Below are 25214 nucleotides of genomic sequence, written 5' to 3'. Positions count from 1 at the left end.
GGAGAGCGGAAGCGAAAGATTCTTTGTAGCAGAGAGTCAGACAGGGTTGTGGTCTCAGACCAAAGATGTCATTCAACAGCCAGACCTGCCACTGTCACTGAGCCTTGCAACACAGAATGTGAACTCAGGTTTGTTTGTTCTATCTGCTTTCATTTTTTGTTTGAAATACTGCAGTTAACTTTTACAATGGCAGTTCTTTCATAGTTTATTAAATTCTGTCACAGGTGGCATGTGGCTCGTAAGAGTGAGTGCACAGCGCAGTGTGGCTTGGGATATCGTACTCTGGAGATATACTGTTCCAAAGTCAGCCACTCAGATGGAAAGACCCAAAAGGTTGATGACCACTATTGTAGCAATCAGCAGAAGCCTGATGACAAAGAAGCATGCCATGGAGACTGCAACCTAGGTGGTTGGGAGTACTCACCCTGGTCCGAGGTGAGATTTGAAGCTGTGGGTTACCAGAGTCCATCCCCAACTAAACAAATTTGCCATTTGTTTTCCAATACCATCATAATGGATCAAATGGTAACAATGAAACTAATAGCACTTCAACAGTTAACAGCATTACAATATTACTGTTCTTTAAAGTTTCAGATGAACTTCCTATAGTACCATGCCTAATTTAAACCAGTAAAATAAAGATGTTACTATCAACAGAATTTGTCAGATTAATTTCATAGGCCCCGTCTTGATGATGCTTCTTGCCTTAGTGACCAACTTGTGTTACAGTTTTCATACCTCACGTCCATCTGATTTGGTACTTCTGGGGCCTTGTTTGTAAAACTCTGTAGAATCATGACTAAAACTGTGCACAGTATACCTTCTTTTTGTCCGGGCCTAAATTTCACTCTCATCTTGAGCCATGAATGGATGTAGACACTCCCTCAAATAATCATTTGCATACGCAAACTCTCTGGATTGAAAGCCAGACTTGCTTCATTACACAATTCACAGAGAACAATCTTTGGAAGCCTAAAGCAGCACATGAGCCAACTGTCATCTTGAGCCAGAAAATCACAATGACCTCTAAATACTTGTTCTCAACAATACAGAACAGCGTGACCATTACTCACATCTACAACCATTTATAGTGCCCAGAAGCAACATAATACAACCCCTGGCAAAAATTATGGAATCACCGGCCTCGGAGGATGTTCATTCAGTTGTTTAATTTTGTAGAAAAAAAGCAGATCACAGACATGACACAAAACTAAAGTCATTTCAAATGGCAACTTTCTGGCTTTAAGAAACACTATAAGAAATCAAGAAAAAAATATTATGGCAGTCAGTAACGGTTACTTTTTTAGACCAAGCAGAGGAAAAAAAATATGGAATCACTCAATTCTGAGGAAAAAATTATGGAATCACCCTGTAAATTTTCATCCTCAAAACTAACACCTGCATCAAATCAGATCTGCTCATTGACATTGACCCTGTGCCATGACATTGACCCTACGTGTCTTCTTGCAAGGAATGTTTTCGCAGTTTTTGCTCTATGGCAAGATGCATTATCATCTTGAAAAATGATTTCATCATCCCCAAACATCCTTTCAATTGTCCAAAATATCAACGTAAACTTGTGCATTTATTAATGATGTAATGACAGCCATCTCCCCAGTGCCTTTACCTGACATGCAACCCCATATCATCAATGACTGTGGAAATTTACATGTTCTCTTCAGGCAGTCATCTTTATAAATCTCATTGGAACGGCACCAAACAAAAGTTCCAGCATCATCACCTTGCCCAATGCAGATTCGAGATTCATCACTGAATATGACTTTCATCCAGTCATCCACAGTCCACGATTGCTTTTCCTTAGCCCATTGTAACCTTGTTTTTTTTTCTGTTTAGGTGTTAATGATGCCTTTCGTTTAGCTTTTCTGTATGTAAATCCCATTTCCATTAGGCGGTTTCTTACAGTTCGGTCACAGACGTTGACTCCAGTTTCCTCCCATTCGTTCCTCATTTGTTTTGTTGTGCATTTTTCGATTTTTGAGACATATTGCTTTAAGTTTTCTGTCTTGACGCTTTGATGTCTTCCTTGGTCTACCAGTATGTTTGCCTTTAACAACCTTCTCATGTTGTTTGTACTTGGTCCAGAGTTTAGACACAGCTGACTGTGAACAACCAACATCTTTTGCAGCATTGCATGATGATTTACTCTCTTTTAAGAGTTTGATAATCCTCTCCTTTGTTTCAATTGACATCTCTCGTGTTGGAGCCATGATTCATGTCAGTCCACTTGGTGCAACAGCTCTCCAAGGTGTGTTCACTCCTTTTTAGATGCAGACTAACGAGCAGATCTGATTTGATGCAGGTGTTAGTTTTGGGGATGAAAATTTACAGGGTGATTCCATAATTTTTTCCTCAGAATTGAGTGATTCCATATTTTTTTCCTCTGCTTGGTCTAAAAAAGTAACCATTACTGACTGCCACAATCTTTTTTCTTGATTTCTTATAGTGTTTCTTAAAGCCAGAAAGTTGCCATTTGAAATGACTTTAGTTTTGTGTCATGTCTGTGATCTGCTTTTTTTCTACAAAATTAAACAACTGAATGAACATCCTCCGAGGCCGGTGATTCCATAATTTTTGCAGGGGTTGTAATAAAAATAGGGCAGTGGGGCTGATAAAATTTAGTATGTACAAGTACATACTCATAGTCTTTTTTAATTGAAGCTATATCTTTTGAAGGACTAGGTCCATGGGAGAAAATGGGAATGTAGTGTACATACATGTAATACAGCTCTGAAATGATCTGCCGCAAGTGCAATGTAAATCTGATGTAAAACTAGTGTAAACCCACTCAAGGAAGGTTTGTGTTAAAGCCTTATGTCTACAAGTACTCATTGCTTGAACTAAGTTGATATTCTATCACCAAACTAATGATTAATGCATTAAATATATAAATAAACGATGACCTTCTTTGCTTAATCCATCACTGCTGGACACAAAGACAGGCCACCTAGATATGTGTATGTGAACAGCAGTTATATTTGAATCATAAATGCAAACTCTTTGACACTGGTTGTATTGTTTTACATTACATTCAGTTTTCACCAATTCAGTCTTGATTTGCTACTTGCCAGAGGTGGGACGAAGTCACTGTCAAGTCATTCTCAAGTCATGAATCAGCAAGTCCCAAGTCAGCTTGCAAATAATTGGTGGTCATTATGACTTGAGACTTGACTTGGGACTTGCTGAGTCATGACTTGAGAGTGACCTTATGGTGACTTTGTCTCACTTCTGCTACTTGCTCTTGCAAAGAAAAATACCACATGGCCGAAATGTCATAACTGACATTTCCTCACTATACATGATACTTCTTATCTGAGTCTCACTGACTTACCATTTGTTTAACACATAGAGTCATTCTAGCAGTCCCTAAAGCCTGGGTCCCACCAAATAATGAAGGATGAATAATGAGCCACGCAGCATGTTTTCTTTGCTACGAGAGGGTTTCTTCAACTATCGTGGGAGTTTCATGGCTCTGAGTGGCTCTTAGAGGCATTATCTTCAGTTAGAGAGGCTCCTCTCTGAGCGTGGCGCTAATTTCAAGAATTTGTGAATGTGTGTAATTTGTGTACGAGTTACTAAGACGACTTAGAGGCATGTGCCTGGTGCTTACGAGTCTGCAAAAAGTCTGTTCACCTGGCAGCTATGCAGGACCTGCCTGAGAGGCTATTTTTGGAGCGGCTGCCCTCTTGCGCACACAATTCCACCTGCTCTGTGCGCTGGACGCTGTATATAAAATAATTATTTTGTAGTGGATTAATCATTTTCTGCCAAACTTTGGATGCTGAAAACACCTCTAATCGGAATCACAGAGGACTGTTTCATCTGGACACTTCTTTCCTCTTTTTCCTGCTCCATGTGGAATGTATTTTGAACAGCTTAAGGTAACTATTTTTAATGTTTTAATAGTTTGATTAAACAGTTCCTAGCTGTAAAAGTATGTTTATGGTTGATTTAATATCTTTTTACTGGATCACATGACCCCCGCTGTGTGTGCGCACTGACGCAGTGACTCATCACGCTCCAAACGAGCATTTAGGCAGAACGCCAGCTCACAAAAGAGTGATTTTTCAGTCAATATTGGATGAACACAAAGTTAAAATTTGGATGACTGCGTGAAAGTGGATGTGTTTTTAAAGCCGCGGAAGAAATAACTCCAGTGAAGCCACAAAAAGCAGAGCAGAGCTGTGCAGCAACACAGAAGGAGAGCGTGCAAAAGACCGATTTTGAAGACATAACACATATATATATATATTTTTTTTTAGTGAGCCACAGGTGTATATAATTAAAGCGGCCACCTCATTCTGTATGCAGAACGGCACTGCGCACAAAAGAGTGATTTTGCAGAAATAAACGGATGAACACAAAGTTTAAAGTGGGATCACGGTGTGAAAATGACTGTTTAAAGCCAGCAAGCCACGGATGGAAAGGAAGCCAGTGAGAAAGAGCACAGAGGCAGTTGTCCAGGAATAGAGAACAGCAGCGCGTGCGCAAAAGAGCGATTTTGCAGAAATAAACGGACAAACATAAAGTTTAAAGTGGAATCATGGTGTGTGCGTTTAAAGCCAGGAAAAAAATAAAGCCAGCGAGCCGTGGAGCCAGAGAGGAGCACAGACGTGACTATCCAGGAGCCCTTGGTTTGGTTCTAGCTGGTCTGGTGCATTACAGGTGGACAGCAGCCTAGGGCACAGTGCACAACTCCGGGTCTGTACTGGAGCGTCTATTTTTGGACTGCATTTAAAAAATGTGACATCTTAATCATGGCGCTACGTGGCTTAGTGTGGCTGATGCGAGCCATTCAAGGCTCTAATGACAGGTCGGTCGTGGCTCACTAGAGGCTGCTACGTGGCACATACGGGGTACAGAGAGGCACCTTCATAGTGGATACGTGATAGATGAAAACATGGGTCATTCTTCGAATAATCGCTGACACACCCATGCGTGGCTCATTATTCATGGCTTATTATTCGGTGGGACCCAGGCTTAAGGATCCTCTAAAGAGATCTAGCACCAAAGGCATTAGTCTTTGCTTTAGGTCACTGGTTAGTTTCCAAGTCTTACAACCAGGAAGCACCAGGACCCAAAAGACTAAATGACCCATGGCCTAATTGTTTTTAGTAGTCCAGATGTTTGCATCCCCGTCCAGTGTACATTTGCGCTGATACTCGGTATATGCATTGCAGTGCTCCAAGAGCTGTGGTGGAGGAACCCAACATCGAGGGGCAGCCTGTCGAAAGGCAGCAGAAGCTAGAGGTGATGAGAGCAAGTGCAACCAAAGGGACAAGCTGACCGTCCAACCCTGCAATGAATTTCTATGTCCACAGTGGAAGAGTGGTGACTGGTCTGAGGTCAGTTTGAACTACTTCTCCTCCTAGCAGATGACTGGTTAGAAATCACTTCAGTGGTCTTAATAAGGAAATGGGTAGGTTGAGTAAATGATAGCACACGTCCCACATGTTTATACTCTACCTCTAAACACTTATACTTTCATTATCCAAGCTTATAGTTGAAAACATTTGAGATGATTCTGTAGTTTGAGTTTGAGTTAGGTGCACACTCTTACATAAGGCTTGTCCGCATTGTATATATATGTGAAGTGACTTCCTGATATTTATATAGCTGGGTTTATTCAGTACATAGAGGAATCGCCTGTCATGTAAATACTCCTAAGCCAGGAGCAGTGATCTCGGTCAAATGTGAAATCCCAGTGATGAATGTGCATGTGCTTCTGGAGAGTGATTCCCCTCCTACCATTACAGCGAGTGTTGGGAAATCACTGATTGCAGGGTACAATCATAACAAACTGTTGCATAGTGTACACATTGTAAACCAAGAAGCTTACAAAGCTTGAGGCTGCATTCCATGAATTTTTCAGCTCTCCCATGTGTTGCTGCTAAAAACAAGCACGTACAGCACTGTATAGGTACTGCACTGTACACACACATAAATAAACACTCTTGCCCTATTTTTTTTTTTTAGCCCTTTTTGACTTTTGTCAATTATTTTGATATCTCTATATCTGGCTTTACGTGACACCAAATAAGTGCCAGCTAGCTAGGTGACTGGCAGCAAGCAGTTCTAATGTAATATGCTATATGGAAATATTGTGTCCTAAAGCTTGACATGTGCACCTTTCAGTGCCTTGTGACATGTGGGAAAGGATACAAGCACCGTCAGATATGGTGTCAGTTTGGTGAAGACCGTCTAGATGACCGGTTCTGTGGCTCTTCTAAACCAGAGTCAGTGCAGACGTGCCAGCAGCAGGAGTGCGCCTCTTGGCAGGTTGGACCCTGGGGACAGGTGAGCCACCTCAGTTTCAGGAGTAATGGCAATTTACTGTGGTGTTTATTAACGAATATCAAGAGTTTAACTGTTCAAAACTTATTTGTGGGACCCATGTTGGTGAGTATTGAACCAGTGTCACAAGTGACATTCCCAGTGCCGCTTCATATCTAACATGAAAATTTCTAGAATGGGATATTCAGTAACCATACTGGAGGTGGACATGGACCCACTGTGGTGACCTCGAACAAATGGGAGGAGCTGAAAAAAAAAAATTGACAGTGATTGACACACATCATTTTAAATGTGTAAGAATAAGCAAGTGGTTGTTCAGTATATTAATGTTAAACTTTATTGTAATTTAAAATAAAAGCTAAAAGCTCATTTTAAACTCAGATCATCACTGACAGTTTTGTTGGAAAGCATTAAGTTAATAGTAATCAATAATGTTGGGTTATTGCTCAGCCATTCATAGACATTTATTAAAGTTTACCAATTTGAAAGAAACAGGACACAGCTGGGTTGTTCATCTGTTTAATTCTCCTTAAATATAAACCAATGGTAGGGCAAAGAAAAAACAAATTCCTGAATTTGTTCAGTTTATGGAAGTTCAGTTTTTTAATTTTCTCTCTGTACATTATTGCAAAGGAGTGGAAATCAAATAATCAAGATGTGCTTATAGTGGACACGTTCACCTTCAGTTGCAAGGGGTTCAATAAAAATATTGCCTTAACCTTTACAGCATTTTTATATCCAATCCCTCCATTTACAGAGCCTGTAAATGAATGCAATGTAAAGACACAGCCTTTGTACATGAGGCCCCAGTTCGTTTCTGTGTGGAGTTCGCATGTTCTCGCCATGTTCATGTGGGTTTGCCAAAGACGTGCAAGTGAATTGAATTGGAAACATTAAATGGCAATAGGTATGCATGTGAGTCTGAATGAGTTTGTTCGTCTATATGTAGCCGTGCGATACTGTCCAGCGTATACCCTGCCCCTCAGCCTGTGACTGTTGGAATAGGCTCCAGCCCTCCATGACCCATGATTGGAATCAACGGGTATAGAAAATGAATGAATATTTTTGTTGAGCCTTTTGAATTAAAGCAGAAATTTGACGCTCCAAGCACATCTTAACCCTCCCCCCCATTTCAATGCCATTGTGATGGTGTACAGTGGAAAAATCTCAAAGGTTTTGTTACTGTCCAAATACTTAAGGACCTGACTGGGAATCACCTGCTGCAAGAATAAATGTTACAAAATTGTTTTCATATGCAAAACCTGAAGGGTGTTGAAAACCACCACAGCTCGCCGTGATTTGCGCCACATAATCAAGAATGGTAATGACTGTCATTGCGTCCCTGTGTACCTCCCCGCCCATGTTCCTATGTCAGTGTAGCATCCCCTACCTCCCTTCTGGGAATTGCATTCTTTACTATTAACTGCATTTTGTACGAGTCCTTAACTGGCAGATTGAGGCTTTCCTCATGTTATTGTAAATTTATTATTGGTACCAGTTTTGTTATGTCCCAGCTGGCTATCTGACCAACACACTGCAGTGTTTTCCATATAGGTTACAGCAGCAGAAATCTTAATAGCTTTACATGTTCATCATCAAATTTCCTAAAATTCTGCCCACATCTGTAGTGTATGTATGGACTCTGTGCTGACCGTAGGTTGGAACATTTTGAAACATTTGTTTTGAAAAAGTTGGTAATTAATGAGGCTCATTTAGCACGTTATGTCTTCCTTTTGATATGCACTCTGGCACAATATTCTGAAGAATGAATATTTAGTATAAAGATTATTCTCTGTCTTTATTCAAGAGTGTGGTCTTTCCATTTGAGAGCATTATTTATTAATTTTGGTCTTTCACAAAGATCCATCATGTCCCCCTCATTCAGATCTTATTCTTATTCTTATTATTGCTGCTGTTATTATTGTTATTATCATTATTTATTATTGTATTATTTTACACCAGTTCACACCGATACTTAATGGTGCATTGCTGCCACCTTCTGCTCCGGAGTGTGAATCAGACAGTACACCACTGAGATCAGTACACAGGAGCTGCTTGATATATGTGTTGACTGTACCATCTTGTGGCTATAGGTGATAATGCAATATTTTTTAACATATAAGTTGCTTTGAAATACATTAAAAACTGGAGAAGAGGGACTCATTTATTTATAGTAGTGTTCAGAATAATAGTAGTGCTATGTGACTAAAAAGATTAATCCAGGTTTTGAGTATATTTCTTATTGTTACATGGGAAACAAGGTACCAGTAGATTCGGTAGATTCTCACAAATCCAACAAGACCAAGCATTCATGATATGCACACTCTTAAGGCTATGAAATTGGGCTATTAGTAAAAAAAAAGTAGAAAAGGGGGTGTTCACAATAATAGTAGTGTGGCATTCAGTCAGTGAGTTCGTCAATTTTGTGGAACAAACAGGTGTGAATCAGGTGTCCCCTATTTAAGGATGAAGCCAGCACCTGATGAACATGCTTTTCTCTTTGAAAGCCTGAGGAAAATGGGACGTTCAAGACATTGTTCAGGACAGCATAGTTTGATTAAAATGTTGATTGGAAAGGGGAAAACTTATACGCAGGTGCAAAAAATTATAGGCTGTTCATCTACAATGATCTCCACTGCTTTAAAATGGACAAAAAAAAACAAAAAAAAACAGAGACGCGTGGAAGAAGATGGAAAACAACCATCAAAATGGATAGAAGAATAACCAGAATGGCAAAGGCTCACCCATTGATCAGCTCCAGGATGATCAAAGACAGTCTGGAGTTACCTGTAAGTGCTGTGACAGTTAGAAGACGCCTGCTTGAAGCTAATTTATTTGCAAGAATCCCCCGGAAAGTCCCTCTGTTAAATAAAAGACATGTGCAGAAGAGGTTACAATTTGCCAAAGAACACATCAACTGGCCTAAAGAGAAATGGAGGAATATTTTGTGGACTGATGAGAGTAAAATTGTTCTTTTTGGGTCCAAGGGCTGCAGACAGTTTGTGAGACGACCCCCAAACTCTGAATTCAAGCCACAGTTCACAGTGAAGACAGTGAAGCATGGTGGTGCAAGCATCATGATATGGGCATGTTTCTCCTACTATGGTGTTGGACCTATGTATCGCAGATCAGGTATCATGGATCAGTTTGGATATGTCAGAATACTTGAAGAGGTCATCTAGCCTTATGCTGAAGAGGACATGCCCTTGAAATGGGTGTTTCAACAAGACAATGACGCCAAGCACACTAGTAAACAAGCAAAATCTTGGTTCCAAACCAACAAAATTAATGCCTCACAGATGTGAAAAAGCAGAGCAAAAACTGTGGTTATACAACTAAATACTAGTTTAGTGATTCATAGGATTGCTAAAAAAGCAGTTTGAACATAATAGTTTTGAGTTTGTAGCGTCAACAGCAGATGCTACTATTATTGTGAACACCCCTTTTCTACTTTTTTTTTTTTTTTACTAATAGCCCAATTTCATAGCCTTAAGAGTGTGCATATCATGAAAGCTTGGTCTTGTTGAATTTGTGAGAATCTACTGAATCTACTGGTACCTTGTTTCCCATGTAATAATAAGAAATATACTCAAAACCTGGATTAATCTTTTTAGTCACATAGCACTACTATTATTCTGAACACTACTGTATATGTGTGTATGTATATATACATATGCATGTATGTGTGTGTGTGTGTGTATATATATATATATATATATATATATATATATATATATATATATATATATATATGTATACATACATACATATTCTATTTCTGCCTCATGTCTTATGTCTTGTACTGTATTATTATTATTGCTTATCCTTGCACACGCTGTTTGATGAACATTTTCCTCTATTTGCACCCACCTTGTGTGTTTTTTTAAGAGCCGACATAACGTGAATTTCACCTCTGTGAGATCAATAAAATGTATCTTTTTCTTTATGAGTTAAAGTAGTTTAGCTGAATGGCTTTTATGGGTCACTGTGCACTATATATCTTTGTGTGTGTCTGTATGCTCATTTGCTCAGTCGTATTTGTGCATGGACACAGTGAAGTGAATACCTAAAATATGTCAGACATTTTTATGGCCCCCGTAACATCAGAGGATGTGCACTCATTAAGATATATTTGAAGCTGTTAAATGAAGCATGATTGAATGGCTGCTGCCACACATTTTTGACCCTGTTTCAGTGGAGGCACTGAGGCAGAAGATGGAGCGGGAATCGCACCCTGACTACGACATATTGGGCAAACAGCAGCACAGTTTAAGGGCACTTATGTTTGAGCTTTAAAACTCTTAAAGTTAAAAATGCCAGAAAGGGATTTTTAACTTTGCATTAAAGATTTTTTTTTTTGTAAGTTGGGACTGTTTTTTGTGGCCTTGTAGAACAATCTATTTTTCAGCCTTCTCGCTGGTGTCGTCTTTGGCTCACATTTACTAATGTTCTCCTTCCACTCCCCCTTTTCCCATCTTTGAACCCAGTGCACTACCTCGTGTGGGCCGGGATACCATATGCGAGCTGTGAAGTGTGTGGTTGGCTCTTACGGTGCTCTCATGGACGACATTGAATGTAATGCTGCCACCCGGCCCACTGACACCCAGGTTAGAAAGATTATTCGCCTTCCTTTACTCTTTTCCCTCACTGGGTCCAGATCTGTCAATGTCAGAGGCAGTTTGTTGTGTTGTGTTGTTTTTTTTATTTTTTATTTTTGAACATTATCATTCAAAGCAAATACAGCTCAGCATTACTCTGAATTATTCTGGTTTGGAGAACTCACACAGAGTTTCTCAAAGACAAACTGCTAGAAGACATCTTTGCACACTTTACATTATTATTCATCAAAATACACATCTGTTACGAATTTGGTGGAATCAAAGTCAGATAGAACCCCAATAAGCAGGCAGCCAGGACACAGAGGTGTGAGTACAAAAACCATGGTGCTTTAATAATCCAGGTGAATCTACCAAAATCCAAACAAAGTAGGTGCAGGGATATAAATACAAAAAGGAGTCCAATGCTAAACACAGGGCAGAAAACAAACGAGAGGTGCGAAAGAGATGACCAAACTAATGACAGCTGAAAGCAAGGTGCCTGATAAACAACTTACTTACTTACTAAACATAGCAAACAAAGGAGGGACTACTAGAACATATCATGACGAAGCATGAACAACAGCGTTAATCGACCAGCAAACAGACAAATGGGTGCAGCTTAAAAGCAAAAAGAAGTAACGAACAACAGGTGCAAAAATCAAGATGGACAGGAAACAACAGAGACATGTGAAGTCCAAAGGCATACAAGTTGACTAAACAGACATCAAAAAGTATGATGAAAATAAAACCTGAATAAAACCTGAGACATGAAAACATCCAGAACACAAATTGCAAAAACAACCATCCATCCATCCATCCATCCATCCATCCATCCATCCATCCATCCATCCATCCATCCATCCATCCATCCATCCATCCATCCATCCATCCATCCATCCATCCATCCATCCATTTTCTTCCGCTTTATCCAGAGTCGGGTCGCGTGGGCAGCAGCTCAAGCAAAGCTGCCCAGACCTCCCGATCCACACACACCTCCCCCAGCTCCTCCGGGGGAACCCCAAGGCGTTCCCAAGCCAGCCGAGAGATGTAGTCCCTCCAGCGTAGGAGTAAAAACAACCATGGAACTAAAACACTGTAAATGATGAAAAACGTAAACACTGATCAAATAACAAACAAAGAGACACATGCAAACAACAAATATAGAACCCAATAGTGTGCAAGGTGAAAAGACACAGAGAACTACATAAAGAAACTGATGAGCAAAACCCACAATGACACGGAGACCTGTGGGCAACAGACAAAACATAAACTGTATGCAGGCAAGGACAGGACTGAACACAAAAACAAAAGGCACAGGCAGGGCAAATGGCAAATTATGTCTCAGAGTAGAAAACAGACTTTAACCCCTTAACGCCCATTGTCGCATATATGCTACAATATTTGACTCAAATATGCAACATACCAAATTGACCAGTATGCCTGTTGTCGCAAATTTGCAACATACCAAATTGACCAGTATGCCTGTTGTCGCAAATTTGCAACATACCATTATTATTATTATAACATTATACCATAAAGTCATTACCAAAATACCAAAATTACTATTTAGTTTTTGTGCAAAAGTGAAATTAATAATCTCAACATTATTTACCATCTACTTAAAGGCAAAAACACACACAACACATTTTTTTATATACAGCTATATAAATTCAGGCATTAAGGGGTTAAAAATACTGCACAAACCCTGGGTTACATCACCCACAGGTTTTTTTTAAACAGCAGGTTTGAAGCTAGAATGGGGCAGCTTTAGATAGGGTCAAGCATTTGCAAGACCAGCTTGACCAAGGTAGGACGAATGAAGCCTGAACATTTCCACTTGTCTTGAAGCATCCAAACAACCTATAGTTAACGAGCTAGATAACCTGGGGGGTGGCTGTAGTAATGGGCGTCTTGGGTGTCGGTATTAAAAACTATGTCGCCTCAATAACTGTGGCACTATCAGTGCAGCTAAGATTAGCTTGCTGTTATAGCTGCTAATTAATACGAACAGGGCTAACATACATTTAAAGAATACTAAATTTCACTCATGGAAAATACTAGAACACCAACTTCTTAGATGGTTTATTAGTATAATTAACTACAAAGCAAGCCATATTAATTTATATTTGTATTAAAACCCTCTGGTTGTTGCTGGCAACCTGAACTGGAGCTGTCACTCCAGTTGACGATGCCTCAAATTATGCATAACTTCACAGCATAACATTGTTATGAACAGGAAAACTAGCTATGCAGTCCAGAAATATTTTTTGTTTTATGCCAGGCTGTAAACATGGTTATTGCTGCTGTAAAATTGGAAATTTTAACATGGATTTCTGTCTGGACTAACTGTCTTTTGGAGCCAGCCTCAAGTGGCCATTCAGTTCACTTTAGATTTTGCAACTCCTGTGTTGACTTATTTCCGAACTGAAGGTTTCCGCTTGGTATAAAGGTGTCTTATTGACGGAACTGCAAGAGCGTTCACCTAAGTGTACTGGGTATGGGCCAGCACAAGATTTTGTTTGTATGATAACCTTTGGCAAAAATACCATAGTACACAGTACTATATTGCACACCTCTGCATGATCCCTCTTCCGCCACAACCCATCATGTCCACAATTTGTAACACTCATGCAAGCCATTCTTTAATTTATTGATGACTATTCAGGCACACAGAAATAATCACTGTAAGATCCTGGATAAGCAGCAGAAATGAGATTCCTCTGCCGGGTATCTGGGCTTACACTCCTGGACAGGGTGAGAAGCTCAAATATCCAGGAGGGACTCAGAGTAAAGCTGCTACTTCTTTGCATCGAAAGGAGCCACTTGAGGTGGTTCGGGCACCTGGTGACGATGCTCCCTGGTCGTCTCCCTAAGGAGGTCTGCCAGGCATGGCCAAACGGGTGGAGGCCCTGGAGAAGACCCAGGACATGCGGGAGAGATCATTTTTCCCAGCTGTCTTGGAAATACCTTGGGATCCCCCTGGAAGAGTTACAGGAGTTGGCTGAGGATAAGAAATTGTGGGATGAACTGCTTGCTCTGCTGCCACCATGACCCGGATGGATAAGCAGTGGAAAATGAATGAATGAGTGGTAATTGACCCATACATGGACCATCAAAAATTCTGATTTGGCTTAGAGTTAGTTACAATTTATAGATTTCATCAAATTTCCAGAAATATTTTTTTTCTGCAAATATTTAATAATATTTAAAGTAATCCCAGTATTGGTGATAGAGTTTAAAATATTTGGTTCTCATGTCCTCCACTTACTGGCCGACGCGCAGTGAGAAATCTTGTTCAACTGGAGAGTTTACAGATGAGGTTTACTTGTGGAATTGTATGTGTTTGTGAGAAGTGCCTGTGATTCATGCATATGCACCAGGCACAAGGAAAAACCAGAGAAACCAATCTTGAGCTGAATGTGGGTTTTGTGTGGTCAGCGTGGGACCCAAACCCATTTCAGAAGGCTGAGCCTGCAGACTCAGGATGAGGCCTTCCTCTGGTCTCAGCAGCTCTTTAATTCTGGTGCCTGTGCTGGCAGAGCCAATGACGCTGAAGTAGTCACCCCGCGTTGTTGTAATTCTAACCAACCAGCCATAAAGTGGCCCACCCACCCACTCATCCCGCTATCCCCAGCCACCATGCAAATATTGACGGAAGGAAGGAGATTGTTGGGGGCAAGAGATGTTTTGCTTTCAAAAAATATTTCCACATATAGAATGCAGAATTATAGAACTTTTGAAAACACCACAGTTTTTCAAGGCATAGATCATTTTACACACTGACCACCATCATTATAAAAGGTGTCTGTTATCTCATTATTTTACGTATTGAAAGGATGACAGAGTCTGTGCACAGAGAGGTCGGCTTGTGGTCTATTTACTCATGTTATAAGTTCATATGTGCAATGTGGAGCCCACTGAGAGGCTGAGCAACCTGACTAAAGCCCTCACAGGTAGACATCGGGGTCAAAGGGCACCACAGGGCATGTGGGGGAAAAAGAGGAAAGAGCAGAAGGTGAGAGATAGGAGTGGATAAGGGGAGGAGTTTATAACCACGCCAGCATGGGTATTGGAGCTTCGAATACCACTCCACTATGACCTGTTATGACAAGGATCCGGGCTTTATGCTGAGTGGCTTACTGCCACAATCCATAGTTTGAACTGACAAGGCAGACCCTGTTCGAGTTGTTTTGGTAAGGTTGGGGAAAGGGTTGATGGGAAACACAACTACTCTCAAACATAGAGGTGCTATAGTTGTAAATGTCTTAGTCTGGTGTTCTGTGGTTAACAGATCTTGTACGTTTATTTTATTTTCTTAATCACAGGACTGTGAACTGGTCCACTGTCCTGGCAGCCATCCTGTTCCCCCAGGAACCAAAGATCCCTCTCACCAAAGCCACAAGACACAGTGGCGGTTTGGTTCCTGGACCCAGGTTTGTTAACATGTGGCATCAGCCATTCATTTAGCTTTATTTGTGTCTGAAGTCATTTCCTGTCTGGTAACTTAATGCACCACTTTTTACTTTCTAATACAGTGTATCTGGAAAGTATTCACTGCGCTTCAGTTTTTCCACATTTTGTGATGTTACAGCCTTATTCCAAAATGAATAAATTAATTTTCCCACATAATTCTACACACAACACCCCATAATGACAACATGATTTTTTTTTTTTGCAAATTTATTAAAAATTTAAAAAAAAATTAAGAAGTCACATGTACATAAGTATTCACACCCTTTGCTCAGTACTCTGTTGATGCACCTTTGGCAGCAATTACAGCCTCAAGTCTTTTTGAATATGATGCCACAAGCTTAGCGCACCTATCTTTGGGCAGTTTTGCCCATTCCTCTTTGCAGCACCTTTCAAGCTCCATCAGGTTGGATGGGGAGCATCGGTGCACAGCCATTTTCAGATCTCTCCAAAGATGTTCAATCAGATTCAGGTCTCGGCTCTGGCTGGGCCACTCAAGGACATTCACAGAGTTGTCCTGAAGCCACTCCTTTGATATCTTGGCTGTGTGTTTAGGGTCATTGCCTTACTGAAAGATGAACCGTCACCCCAGTCTGAGATCAAGAGCGCTCTGGGCCCGGTTTTCATCCAGGATGTCTCTGTACATTGCTGCATTCATCTTTCCCTCAATCCTGACTAGTCTCCCAGTTCCTTCCGCTGCAAAACATCCCCACAGCATGATGCTGCCACCACCATGCTTCACTGTAGGGATGGTGCCTGGTTTACTCCAAACATGACGCCTCACTCCAAGGATTTCAAACCTTATCTCATCAGAGCAGAGAATTTTGTTTCTTGTGGTTTGAGAGTCCTTCAGGTGCCTTTTGGCAAACTCCAGGCGGGCTGCCATGTGCCTTTTACTGAGGAGTGGCTTCCATCTGGCCACTCTACCATACAGGCCTGATTGGTGCTGCTGACTTTTATTATATGAATTCAGCTTTAGCTTTTTTCCCCTCTCAAATCCAGAAAAATGGCACTGGAGAGCTGCAAATGTAATATGTTGAAGCACAGACCATGGAAGTTCCCGAAAGATTCAGTATGCCAAATTTAATTTAACAGTCATTTATGTTCAACATACAGTTTCTCAAAGCTCCTCACCTCATCCTGAGTCCTGTTGAAGACACTGTCTTCAGCTGCTTATATCTGTCCATCACATTTAACCTCGAGACTGTGCCAGCATTTATGCCAATCCCCCTGTCAGTCTGTGGTGCCATAAACCAGCCAATCAAAACATCATGATGGGATATGAATCTGTGTTTTGCCATAACTGTATAGAAACGCAAGTCCTTTTGCAATGCGTGTGGAGTAACTGTTAAGAGTGTGTGTTTTGGTGAGATGAGACTACAACCGATCTTTCTGAGCATGTTAAAAACTTCTGTGATGTGACGTGCCGTATAGCATTGCATCATAATGTGCATTGTGTGGTGTTACATCGATGTTATTAAGAGGAAATACACTCATAAAGGTTCAGACAAGTACACACAAAAACACATTTGCACCTGAGTAAAACAGGAGCAGTCAGAAAGAAAGAAATATTGCCCAAAGTCCCCCGAAGTGTAACAAAATAAAACTGCGCTCCTTTAAGAGACCTGACTTCCAAGGTGCACACAGTGTGCATGGAGTGTTTGTGCAGCTGTAGAGATGACAAAAAGAAAAAAAATTAAGTAAAATACTGCAGGCAAAATCTTATTGCGTGGACACAACATATGCTTGGTTTCCACAATTTGATTCATTTGTGCGCATAAGTAAATACTTTAATAATTTTGGCTACACCTGTGGCCAAGTCATTGGAAGTCATTAGTGCTTCACATGATGAATTTTCTGTCTGAGCAAAATTTATTTTTTGCTCACTAGACCTATTTCTGTGTTTTTTTTTTTTCTTATCCACATAAACACCAAATATGAATGTTTCTCTTACAAAGGGTATAATTCTCCATCTTGTCTCTTAGTGCATTTGGCAATTTGACAAAGTCCAGACACATATCACATCAAAAATTATTGTCTTTTGAGCACAAGTAGACTCTTTTTTTTTATTATTTCTCTACGTTATTCACAGATGGAAAAAAAAACCTGTGCAGCACTGCAGAGCTCCTGGTTATCTTTTGCTGGACGGATAGTAGAGGCACACAACATGGTGTTCTTTGGCTCTTCTCGAGTAGGGTTCTGCATTGTGTTGATGCAGCATTGTGTTATGTGAGGGCATAGTATCATCTTCTATTGACTGGCCAGATTTAATCATAAATGGGACCCGAGCACAAATGGACATCTTCACTTAGGAAGAAAACTCACCCTGAAATGGTGGCAGAAATTTACCGTGATCTGGTAGAATATCGTGGCTGATTCTCATCCCAGCTGTTTCTCACAGGGCTGCAAATGCTCCCATTGAGCACTGAAGGTCACATGTAGGAGTGCAAAAGCCAAACAGCCATAAGCAGACACACAGTCATTAGAAAGCAAGCAAGGAATAGCAGATGATTGAAGATGGGAGTGATTTTGGAATGCAGCATTTATTTCGACTCTCACCTTTTTAATCTTTCTTCTCCACAAAACAGTGCAGTGCCAGCTGTGGCAAAGGGACGCGTATGCGGTACGTGAGTTGTCGTGACAACCAGGGCGGTGTGGCTGAGGAGTCTGCATGTACCCATCTACCAAAGCCCCCTGTCAGGGAGGTTTGCTCCGTGGCCACCTGTGGACAATGGAAAGTGCTGGAGTGGACAGCGGTAAGACATCAAAGCCGTTTTGTCAGCAGTAGCTTCTTCAGTTGCCAAATAATTTTATTAAAACTCCACTGTGAAGATAAATTTAGATTTGGTGTGTACAGGTTTCAAGTCTTTCTGCAGATAGATTAATGAATATTTGGTCATTAGCTTAAAAAATTTGTTATAGACACAGGAGTAAAAAAACATTAATAACATTTATATTATAATAGCGAAATGACCTCTGTGTGTGTGCGTGTATGGGTTCGATCACGGCGGAACTGGGGAGAGCTGATATTTGCCGTTTGGTATGCTTACATATTTTGGGTCAAGGATAAATGCTGTGAAAACTGAAAGTTGATAGGACTAATATTTTTGGGAAAATTTGTGATTTTAATGAACCAGTAAACAATTGAAGTTGTGCTGCAATGCACCATTCGAGTTCGGGGTTTTGCGGTTTTAAATGTTGTTATTGTGGTTCAAGTTAGTTTAACAGAGTTGTTATTGTTATTGATTTGTTGTGTTTTTGTAGTTCAGTTGGTTTAGTCAGTTTAGTTACGTGTTATGTTGCTGTTACCATGAGTGACTTAAGTGTCATGTTGGTACCATGAGTGAAATATGTATTACTTTTGATGTCGTCCGCCACTGTCTGTTTGTCAAATTAAAAGCACCTGCTTACAGTAGATTGCAGAAAAGACAAAAAGCTGTGCATGTATGCATGCGTGTGTGCAATTTTGATCACCCACAAACTGTGGAAAGCTGACATTTGCCTTTTGGCATGCTTATGTATTTTGGGTCAAGGATGAACAGCGCCAAAACTGAATGTTGATATTTTTAATATTTTTAGAGAAGCTACATGTATTAGTTAACAAAAATGAACAATGGACATTTATATTTACATTCTGGATTCACACACCAATCCAGCAGGGGGTAGTAAATCATCTATATTTTAAAAGCTTGAGTTTGAGTGTGCGTGCATGATTTTATTTAGTAAGTTCAATGTATGTACATAATATAACTGTAAATACGTTACAAATACAAGGATGACCCAAGAAAGTGAAAACACTTATTTCCATTGTGGTCCATTTAAAAACCAAACCAAGTGGTTAATGCGCTTGGTTTCAGTTCAGAAGGTTCCGGGTTCAAATCCCACCCCTGCCACATTTCTCCATGTAATGTGGAGTTGCGTCAGGAAGGACATCCGTCGTAACACCTGTGCCAATTCAACATGCAGATCCACCTTGGATTTGCTGTGGCGACCCCGAGTGCAAACAAGGGAGCAGCCGAAGGGACTTACCAATAATAATAACAATAAGGATAATAATGCTGACAATAATGATTATAATAATGATAATAATATGAGTGAAGCACCGCGAAGCTCGCTCAAGGTACACTGTGTCCCAAACAGGAAGTGCCAAATTTTGAGTCCACCGTGAAACAGGAAATGTCAAATGTTGAACACTTCCTGGATTGACACATTCAGTGACTTGGAAGTGTCTTGGAAGTGTTCATGTATCCATTCCTTGACTTGTCTGAAGAAAACTGTCAATAAAACTAATTATTATTTACAGGTATTATACCAAAGCGTAGCATTACTTATGTAACCCATCATCTTAGCTTTTATATTTTTAATGAATTTATATCAGGTATTCAGTTTCAGTTTGAGTTTAAGGAAGATAATTTTAGAAATTTTAGTTTATATATATATATATATATATATATATATATATATATATATATATATATATATATATATATATATATATATATATATATTGTATTTGATGTGAAATATCAAACAAAACAATATAGAAGAAATGTTGCCGGTGCACAGGACAGGAGGGTTTCCTAAGCAGACACCACACCCTGTCTGATGGAGCCGCACCTCAAACAGAGGAAAAAAAAAAAAAAACAGAATCGGGCATCAGAAAGACAACAAATACAGTATAATTTGTCAGCATTAAGTAACAAGAAAAACAAAAGAAATCGCTGGCCACTAGCCCTAAGCTTCACGAAAAGACCCAGAAATTAGATAAAGTTGAGTAGCCTGCTCCGTTTCCTAATAAAATGAATTAAAAAAGTAATAAAAAGTGTAGTAACATACTATGCCAGTATGCTAGCCATATGAAAGGGAACATAAGTGCGTCTTAACTCTGGACTTGAAAGTCTCTACAGAATCTGACTGTTTTATTGACACAGGAAGATCATTCCACAGGATAAGAGAAAGCTCTGTGACCGGCAGACTTCTTATTCACCTTAGGGACACAAAGTAGTACTGTACACTGAGAGTCCAGTAATAGGACTGAATAGGAGTCTTGTAATTTTTGAAACTCAGAAGACTCCATGACTGCATTTATGACACGGACTACAATGTAGGTCAACATCATGGCTCAGTACGAGTGCCCGGAATGTTGTTCCTCACTGAAGGATTATTTTTTTGTGAAGTAATTCATTGTTTTCACCTGCTCTGACCAATACAGCCTGCACACACAATGTAAATTCAGCAGAAGTGCGTATGAGGACGGATATGGAGGCACAGTGTATGGAGGCCTAGAGAGGGGCTGGACTGAGGCGAGGCAAGGAACATGCCAAAAAGTGAGAGGGAGCCAGAGAGAGAGAAAGGAGAGAGATGATTCTGGAGCAGGGAGAATGAAGGGGTGCAGTGAGGGTCTTCAGCCTTGTTTACAGATTGTTCTCATCAGAGCTGGAGTGATCAAGTACAGCCAGACTGCAGGTCTGGTCACCATACAGATGCAAACGTACCGCACAGCCAAAGACACTCATTGACCCGCAAAAGGAAGTAGTTCGATCCATGGCCAAAAAAAGGATCATCCAGAGCTATGTCGCATCCACACTTCTATCTACAGTCGAGCAGTTTATCTTGAGTTATATGACAGTTTCGTCATTGTGCTCGGGGCCCGTATGACTTACGGTGTGAAATCCAACAGCATCTTTACATCATTTAAGATCACATCCGGTACTTTGGGCCTCATTCATGAAATGCTCCACTGCACAAATGTGGTCACAACTTTTCCATAAAACAGGAAATAAAACATAAATGATGTTGCATAAGCATTTTGCATTTTCAGTATATTTTAATCACATTTTGACAACACTAAAACATAGATTTGGTTGTCAAAATGGGCACATGCATGTGGTTGACATGCACTACAGCAGGTCTAATTTAAAAGTGTAGTGCCTTTAAAATTTCCGCAAAATTTAAAACTTGATTAAATAACCTGTATTTCTGTTGGACATATCACAAAATTAGAGACAGTTTTATTGAGGGTAAAGTATTTGTTTTGAGGGGATTGAATGGGAAAGAAAGTGAGTTTGGTCAGTGACATTTTATAGACAACACAAAGGAGGAAGCACATGTTCCATGCAATATGCAAATGTAAATTATTCTGGAAATACCCCTGGACCATATCAGAATTCTACTGACTTTCAGAAGTGTGCAAAGCTGTACCTTAAAAATGCTAAAATCCTGATGCTAATTCTTGACCTCTACAACATTGTAGTTATCTTCTACTGGAATCTAGTCCAATTTCAAATGTCAGCATCTCTACATGTTGCACAACTTTTGAGTGATTTTTACCAAGTCAAACAGGCAAGCAAAAACCTCCACCTGTATCTGTGTTCAGACTGGTTCATACTATTTATGGTTTTAAGGTACATCTGAGATGCAAGCCTGGATTTGATCTGTTTTGGTGAAAGAAAATCCTTCTCTGCTCTACTCCACTGTTTTAAGAGAATATGAATGACAACACAAAAACTTTTTTTTCTTTACTACCCAAAAGAACTTGATCAAAAGTTTACATACCCCTGTTCTTAATACTGTGTATTGCCCCTTTAACATCAACGACAGCTTGGAGTCTATTGTGGTAGTTTTGGATGAGACTCTCTGATGGTAAAGCTGCCACTGAATATGTCTTGGACTTTATTGACTTCAGTTATGAAGAAATACAAACAATATGGCACGCTATGGTAAATCTGCATGGCGTAGACAGTTCGCAATAACTGAGTGACTGTGCAAGAAGTAGAAGAGTGAGGAAAGCCACCAAGTTATCCATCTTCATGATGAAGTGGTATAGAGGAGGATTTTCTTAAAAAGAAGACCTGAAAGTTTAGCTACAAATTGCCAGAAGGTACATCTGAGATGCAAGCCTGGAATTGATCTTTTTTGGTGAAAAGAAAATCCTTCTCTGCTCTACTCCACTATGAAACTAAGAGTAGTGATGCAAGACGATGCAAAGCTTGCACTGTGCGCTGTGCACAATCACAGGCACATCCGCCCATAACTTTTTCTGGGTTGTCTGGGTGTCTTGGTGGCTTTCCTCACTCTTCTACTTCTTGCACATTCACTCAGTTTTTGAGAACTGTCTACTCCATGCAGATTTACCATAAAGTACCATACTGTTTGTATTTCTTTGTAATTGATGTAAATAAAGTCCAAGACATATTCAGTGGCAGCTTTACCATCAGAGAGTCTCATCCAAAACTACCACAAAAGACTCCAAGCTGTCGTTGATGTTAAAGGGGCAATACGCAGTATTAAGAACAGGGGTATGTAAACTTTTGATCAAATTATTTTGGGTAGTTCTCTTGTCCTTTTGATTTAAAAAGAGGAAACACAGTTGTTTGACAATAAATGGCTTCACCCAACCACTAACCCTGAGTGAAAAAAAGTTCTTGTGTTGTCATTCATATTCTCTTAAAAATGGCCAACAAAGCTATATATATATATATATATATACGAGGGCTGTCAATAAAGTTACGGTCCTTTTTATTTTTTTCAAAAACTATATGGATTTCATTCATATGTTTTTACGTCAGACATGCTTGAACCCTCGTGCGCATGCGTGAGTTTTTCCACGCCTGTCGGTGACGTCATTCGCCTGTGAGCACTCCTTGTGGGAGGAGTCGTCCAGCCCCTCGTCGGAATTCCTTTGTCTGAGAAGTTGCTGAGAGACTGGCGCTTTGTTTGATCAAAATTTTTTCTAAACCTGTGAGACACATCGAAGTGGACACGGTTCGAAAAATTAAGCTGGTTTTCAGTGAAAATTTTAACGGCTGATGAGAGATTTTGAGGTGATTCTGTCGCTTTAAGGACTTTTCACGGTGCGAGACGTCGCTCAGCGCTCTCAGGCGGCGTCATCAGCCTGTTCAAGCTGAGAACCTCCACATTTCAGGCTCTATTGATCCAGGACGTCGTGAGAGAACAGAGAAGTTTCAGAAGAAGTCGGTTTCAGCATTTTATCCGGATATTCCACTGTTAAAGGAGATTTTTTTAATGAAAGACGTGCGGACGGGTCCGCGCGTCGGGACGCAGCCGCCGCGACGCTCCGCCACAGGAAAAACACCTCTGTTGAAAGCCTTAAGGACAAGTTGGAACATGTCCTGCCTGTTAAACAATTTCTCATATACTCACTCCACTGAAAGCCATCAAAAGCCGCCTGGATTTTACAAATGGTTATCAACACGGAGGTGTTTTTCCTGTGCCGCCGCACCGCGTCGGCTGCGTCCCGACGCGCGGATCCGTCCGCACGTCTTTCATTAAAAAAATCTCCTTTAACAGTGGAATATCCGGATAAAATGCTGAAACCGACTTCTTCTGAAACTTCTCTGTTCTCTCACGACGTCCTGGATCAATAGAGCCTGAAATGTGGAGGTTTTCAGCTTGAACAGGCTGATGACGCCGCCTGAGAGCACTGCGCGACGTGTCGCACCCTGAAAAGTCCTTAAAGCGACAGAATCACCTCAAAATCTCTCATCAGCTGTTAAAATTTTCACTGAAAACCAGCTTAATTTTTCGAACCATGTCCACTTCGATGTGTCTCACAGGTTTAGAAAAAATTTTGATCAAACAACGCGCCAGTCTCTCAGCAACTTCTCAGACAAAGGAATTCCGACGAGGGGCTGGACGACTCCTCCCACAAGGAGTGCTCACAGGCGAATGACGTCACCGACAGGCGTGGAAAAACTCACGCATGCGCACGAGGGTTCAAGCATGTCTGACGTAAAAACATATGAATGAAATCCATATAGTTTTTGAAAAAAATAAAAAGGACCGTTACTTTATTGACAGCCCTCGTATATATATATATATATATATATATATATATATATATATATATATAGTGAGGAAAATAAGTATTTAAACCGCCTGCGGTTTTGCAAGTTCTCCCACTTAAAAATCAAGGAGGGGTCTGAAATTTTCATCTTAGGTGCATGTCCACTGTGAGAGACATAATCTAAAAAAAATCCGGAAATCACAATGTATGATTTTTTTTAATAATTTATTTGTATGTTACTGCTGCAAATAAGTATTTGAACACCTACCAACCAGCAAGAATTCTGGCTCACACAGACCTGTTAATTTTTCTTTAAGAAGCCCTCTTATTCTGCACTCTTTACCTGTATTAATTGCACCTGTTTGAACTTGTTACCTGTATAAAAGACACCTGTTCACACACTCAATCAATCACACTCCAACCTGTCCACCATAGCCAAGACCAAAGAGCTGTCTAAGGACACCAGAGACAAAACTGTAGACCTGCACAAGGCTGGGATGGACTACAGGACAACAGGCAAGCAGCTTGATAGAAGACAACAACTGTTATGATTATTTCTTAGAAAGTGGAAGAAACACAAGATGAGTGTCAATCTCCCTCGGTCTGGGATTCCATGCAAAATCTCACTTTGTGGGGTAAGGATGATTCTGAGAAAGCTCAGAACTACACAGGAAGACCTGGTCAATGACCTGAAGAGAACTGGGACCACAGTCACAATGATTACATTAGTAACACATGATGCTGTCATGGTTTAAAATACTGCAGGGCAGCAAGGTCCCCCTGCTCAAGCCAGCACATGTCCAGGCCCTTTTGAAGTTCACCAGTGACCATCTGGATGATCCAGAGGAGGCATGGGAGAAGGTCATGCAGTCAGATGAGAGCAGAATAGAGCTTTCTGGAATCAACTCCACTTACCATGTTTAGAGGATGAGAACAACCCCAAGAAAACCATCCCAACCGTGAAGCATGGGGGTGGAAACATCATATTCTGGGGGTGCTCTTCTGCAAAGGGGACAGGATGACTGCAC

The 25214-nt window shown here is 40.4% G+C and overlaps 1 protein-coding gene across 1 annotated transcript in view; it reads left to right on the top strand.

Annotated features, from left to right (window-relative positions):
* Nucleotides 1-25214, top strand: part of LOC117507318 (A disintegrin and metalloproteinase with thrombospondin motifs 9-like) — a 201385-nt gene that overhangs the window by 68512 nt on the left and 107659 nt on the right. The window contains exons 19-25 of the mRNA XM_034167162.1: nt 2-128; nt 225-435; nt 5199-5363; nt 6154-6315; nt 10800-10919; nt 15236-15343; nt 17969-18136. Coding sequence (XP_034023053.1) covers nt 2-128; nt 225-435; nt 5199-5363; nt 6154-6315; nt 10800-10919; nt 15236-15343; nt 17969-18136 — 1061 coding nt within the window. The remainder of the gene's footprint in view (nt 1; nt 129-224; nt 436-5198; nt 5364-6153; nt 6316-10799; nt 10920-15235; nt 15344-17968; nt 18137-25214) is intronic.

This window comes from Thalassophryne amazonica, chromosome 3 (assembly GCF_902500255.1).
Source record: "Thalassophryne amazonica chromosome 3, fThaAma1.1, whole genome shotgun sequence".
NCBI lineage: Eukaryota > Metazoa > Chordata > Actinopteri > Batrachoidiformes > Batrachoididae > Thalassophryne > Thalassophryne amazonica.
This window is presented reverse-complemented; position numbering and strand designations above follow the sequence as displayed.